This window comes from Crocodylus siamensis, chromosome 10, assembly GCF_052110815.1.
Source record: "Crocodylus siamensis isolate JL-2025a chromosome 10, ASM5211081v1, whole genome shotgun sequence".
Lineage (NCBI taxonomy): Eukaryota > Metazoa > Chordata > Crocodylia > Crocodylidae > Crocodylus > Crocodylus siamensis.
In genome coordinates, this window is record NC_143404.1 from 37,855,047 (window position 1) to 37,859,367 (window position 4,321).

A 4,321-nucleotide genomic window follows, 5' to 3' on the forward strand; every position below is an offset into this window, starting at 1 on the left:
GGACCTTGATAAACTATTTTGGGAAAACGATGTCAAACGTTCAGGAATTAGAAAGGACAAGATAGTATAAGAGAAGACGAGTTCAGAAAAAAAGAAAAGGGGAAAAAAAGAAAAGTCAGGTAGAAAAGAACAATTGTTTTTTCAAAAGGCAGTAGTGGTTTGAGATCTATTCTGCTGAAACCGACTGAAACCTACACCTGGCTTAGTATGAGGAGGGCTGTTCGGGATAAAGTGTACTTTAAATGTTTTTGTTGCTACTGTGGAAATGAAATAGCATTTCTGTTTCAGACGGCTGCTGGTGGTCACTAGATTCACCGCTGGTCACAGATACAAAACAAACAACAGGTGGGCAACGGAGGCAGCCCAGCAAACTAGTGGTTTCGGCAGTGGCCTGCCCCAGAGGCTTGGTCCAAGAATGGAAGAAATCCATGATTCTTGACCAGCAGAGCTGAAGGCAGGAATCTGATATGTCAAGCAGTGACCTTGGCAGTTCATCCTATGATGCTCAAACGCACCTGCAACTGTGGGTTCTTCCTCCCCCTCCCGAAACGCATATAGCCGCCCTTAATTAGCCCTGTCCCTCAGCAATCCTTCCGGCTCCCCGACAGGCTCCGGCGAATCCTGCTGCACTTTTCACCAGTTAGGGAGGCAGCGGCGACAGAGCAGCTTACTGTGTCGGAGTTTCTCCTCCTCTTCTTCTGATACGGTGACTTCTCCGTGTATTCTGCCCTTTGTTTCGGAAAACTGTTAATCAAATTACACATCAGAAAGCTGAGTGTCAAGGGATGTCGCAGCTTAGCTGTACTACACATTTGAAAAAAAGAACAGCAACAAGCAGAACGTCCTGCCGCTTGGTGGCGCCGTTGACTAAGACGAGGACAGCGCGACCAGCCGCAGCCAAAGTCCCGGCTCTCCGGCAGGAAAACACTGGGTCTAGGAACCGGGAGCAGCAGCTGAAGCGGCTCTCTCGTCTCTTGCCTCTGAGAATATCACAGAAGATATCGGCACAACTCGCCCTCTGGCCTCTCAAGCGAAGCCTTAGCAGATCGGGCTGGTGGGATGAACCTGGGCTAGCGATATTTCTCGCGGATCGCCCCGAGCCGCCTCCGGCAGAGACATGGCGGACACGGAGAGCAGAACAAAGCGGAGCAGGCAAGCCGCGTCTGTCCTTGTGCTCCTGTGCGTGGGGGCGATCGGGTCGGACACGGTGCGGTACTCGGTGCCCGAGGAAATGGAGAGCGGGTCCTTCGTGGCGAATGTGGCAAAGGACGTGGGGCTGGAGCCGAGGAGCCTGTCTGCTCGCAGGGCCCGCCTGGTGTCGGGCGCCGCGAGCCGGCATTTCCAGCTGAATGGCAAGACGGGGGACTTGCTCATCAAAGAGAAACTGGACCGAGAGGAACTGTGCGGGCAGACGGAGCCCTGCCTTGTCCGCTTTGAGATAGTGCTGGAGAATCCCTTGCAGTCGTACCGGGCCGAGGTGCAGGTTACTGACATAAACGACCATTCCCCAATGTTTTCAGAAAATGAATTTACCATACAAATCCTTGAAGCAACTCCCCCGGGGGCGCGGTTTCCCTTGGAAAAAGCCGAGGATTTCGATGTGGGGAACAATAGCCTCCAGAACTACAGCCTTAATACTAACAGTTATTTCTCCCTCTATTCTCGCGTTCAGAATACCGGTATGAAGTACGCAGAGCTGATCCTAGATAAACCTTTAGACAGGGAAGAGCAGCCAGAAATGAACTTGTTACTCACAGCGCTGGACGGCGGCTCCCCGCCGAGGTCCGGCACTGCGCAAATCCGCGTCGTCGTCCTCGATGCCAACGACAACCTCCCCGTTTTCTCCCGCGACACTTACAAAGCCCAGGTTTTGGAAAACAGCCCCAGAAATTACCTGGTTGTCACTGTTTCTGCCGCCGACTTGGACGAAGGAAATAACGGGGAAATCTCCTACTCCTTCAGCCAGAAATCCAAGGAAAATAGCAAGGAGTTCGATATCAACACAGTCTCAGGGGAAATTCGGGTGACAAGGGAACTGGATTTCGAAACGAGGGCGACCTACGAGCTGTACATCCAGGCGACGGACGGCGGGGGGCTGTCGGCGCACTGCAGAGTCGTGGTGGAGGTGGTGGATGTGAACGACAACGCGCCCGAGGTGACCCTGACCTCCCTCGTCAGCCCCATCCCCGAGGACGCGCCCCCCGAGACGGTGGTGGCCCTGCTCAGCGTCACGGACCGCGACTCGGGCGAGAACGGGAGGGCAGCCTGCTCCGTGGAGGACGCGCTGCCCTTCTCCCTGAAGGCGACGTTCCGGGACTCGTACGCGCTGGTCACGGAGCGGGCGCTGGACCGCGAGAGCGTGTCGGAGTACAACATCACGATCGTGGCGCGGGACCAGGGCGCCCCCAGCCTGTCCGCCGAGCAGAGGATCACGGTGAGAGTGTCGGACGTCAACGACAACGCGCCGGTGTTCAGCCAGGCGGCCTACACCATGCACGTGCGGGAGAACACGGCGCCCGGCACGGCGATCGGCTCAGTGCGCGCCGCCGACGCGGACGCGGAGCACAACGCCCGGGTGACCTACTCGCTCCTGCCCGCCGGCGGCGGCGCCCTGCCCGCGCTCGCCTACGTGGCGGTGAACTCGGCGGACGGCAGCGTGTACGCGCTGCGCTCGCTGGACTACGAGCAGACGAGGCAGCTGGAGGTGGGCGTGAGAGCGGCGGACAGCGGGGCCCCCGCGCTCAGCTCCGAGGCCGTGGTGCGCGTCGTGGTGGTGGACGAGAACGACAACGCGCCCTTCGTGCTGCACCCGCTGCAGAACAGCACGGCGGCCTGGAGCGAGCTGGTGCCGCGCTCGGCCGAGCCGGGCTACCTGGTGACCAAGGTGGTGGCGGTGGACGCGGACGCGGGGCAGAACGCCTGGCTGTCCTACCAGCTGCTGCGCGCCACCGAGCCGGGGCTCTTCGCCGTGGCGCCGCACAGCGGCGAAGTCAGGACCAGCCGGCCGCTCACGGAGCGCGACACGGTGAAGCACAGGCTTCTGGTGCTCGTCAGGGACAGCGGAGACTCGCCCCTGTCGTCCTCCGCAACCCTCAACATCCTGCTCGTGGACGGCTTTTCCGACGCCTACCTGCAGTCTGCCGATGCCGCCGCCGCCGCCGAAGGGGCCGAGAACGGCGCTTTAACCATGTACCTAACCGTCTCCCTGTGCCTCGTGTCCTTCCTCTTCCTGCTCTCCGTCGCGACGTTTGTCCTGGTCAAGGTGTGCCGGAGGAGAGGGGGCGGGGAGCAGTACAGCACTGCGCCCGGCACGGTGTATGGCGACGGCAACTTGCCGAGAGACTGGGTGGATGTGACGGGCACCGGCACCCTGTCCAGGAGTTACCGCTACGAAGTGTGCTTGAGCACGGGCTCGGGGAGCAGCGAATTCCGGTTTCTGAGGCCCCTCGTGCCCTGCCCTCCGCAGCAGGGGGGCGGCGCTGTGACAGGCCCCGGCAAGGACGGCGATCTTCTCACCGGAGGGGCCGATCAGGTAAGGGTTGAGTGGGCTCTTCCGCCCTTTATTTTCTATGAATAGGTCCTCAGTTGTTTCCACTGGCGAATCTTCATGTGTTTTCCTTTTTCCAAGTCTACTTCTTTTTTCCAAGTCTACTTTGTTTCCTTTATGGTGTAGTAGGTACTGATTCTTGCAACCAGGACTGTATCGATTACATTAACCATGTGCAACCAACAGATGAGCGTTAACATCTCATATAAGCAAATGAGAGATGATAGGAGCAATATCCAGAGTCAGTTATGACTTCCTGAGTTGTAGCATTCCTTCAAAATAGCAGTCAACTGAAAGTGTGTGCTTTGGGAGAAGAGTGTAATAGTAGAGGAGATTTTCTTCAAGGGGATATTTTAAGCACCGGATGTATTTTTACTATTAAATCCCATTTGTTCACACTTCTCAGTGGGGACGATTCTGCTTTTCCCTGTGCCTTTCTCTTTCTCTTGGATCACTGCTATTTTTGCATCCCCCGGGTTCATAACCATGTTTCCAGGGGGATTCCTCAGCACTTCCTTCCAAGGCCATTATTCTGCATTCCTTTATGCTCTGGGCGCTCATTCCAAGTCTGTTGCCTGGGTCCCCTACTTTGCCATCAGATCCTATCAGACCGAGCATCCTCTTTCTCTTTTCATCGCCCTGCTCTGGCGAGACAGTACCATCGTTTCACTGGACGTCAGGAGAGGGACATTGAAGCCGGTCGCGTCCATTTGATCCCCGCCTTGATTTTTTTTTATGAACTACTCTTTCCTGGAAAGATACCTCTACTTGGAT

At 56.9% G+C, this 4,321-nt stretch overlaps 1 protein-coding gene across 1 annotated transcript; it reads left to right on the plus strand.

Moving 5' to 3' along the window:
• The first annotated feature begins 906 nt into the window (after window positions 1–906).
• LOC149856458 (protocadherin beta-16-like) lies at window positions 907–3,634 on the plus strand. The gene has a single exon (XM_090020498.1). The coding sequence runs from the start codon at window positions 1,118–1,120 to the stop codon at window positions 3,575–3,577; it is 2,460 nt and encodes an 819-aa protein (XP_089876624.1). The 5' UTR covers window positions 907–1,117; the 3' UTR covers window positions 3,578–3,634.
• The last annotated feature ends 687 nt before the right edge of the window (window positions 3,635–4,321 follow it).

Bases quoted from the DNA above. Each gene is read 5' to 3' on its own strand.
- LOC149856458 (XM_090020498.1), top strand. From the start codon at position 1,118: ATGGCGGACACGGAGAGCAGAACAAAGCGGAGCAGGCAAGCCGCGTCT.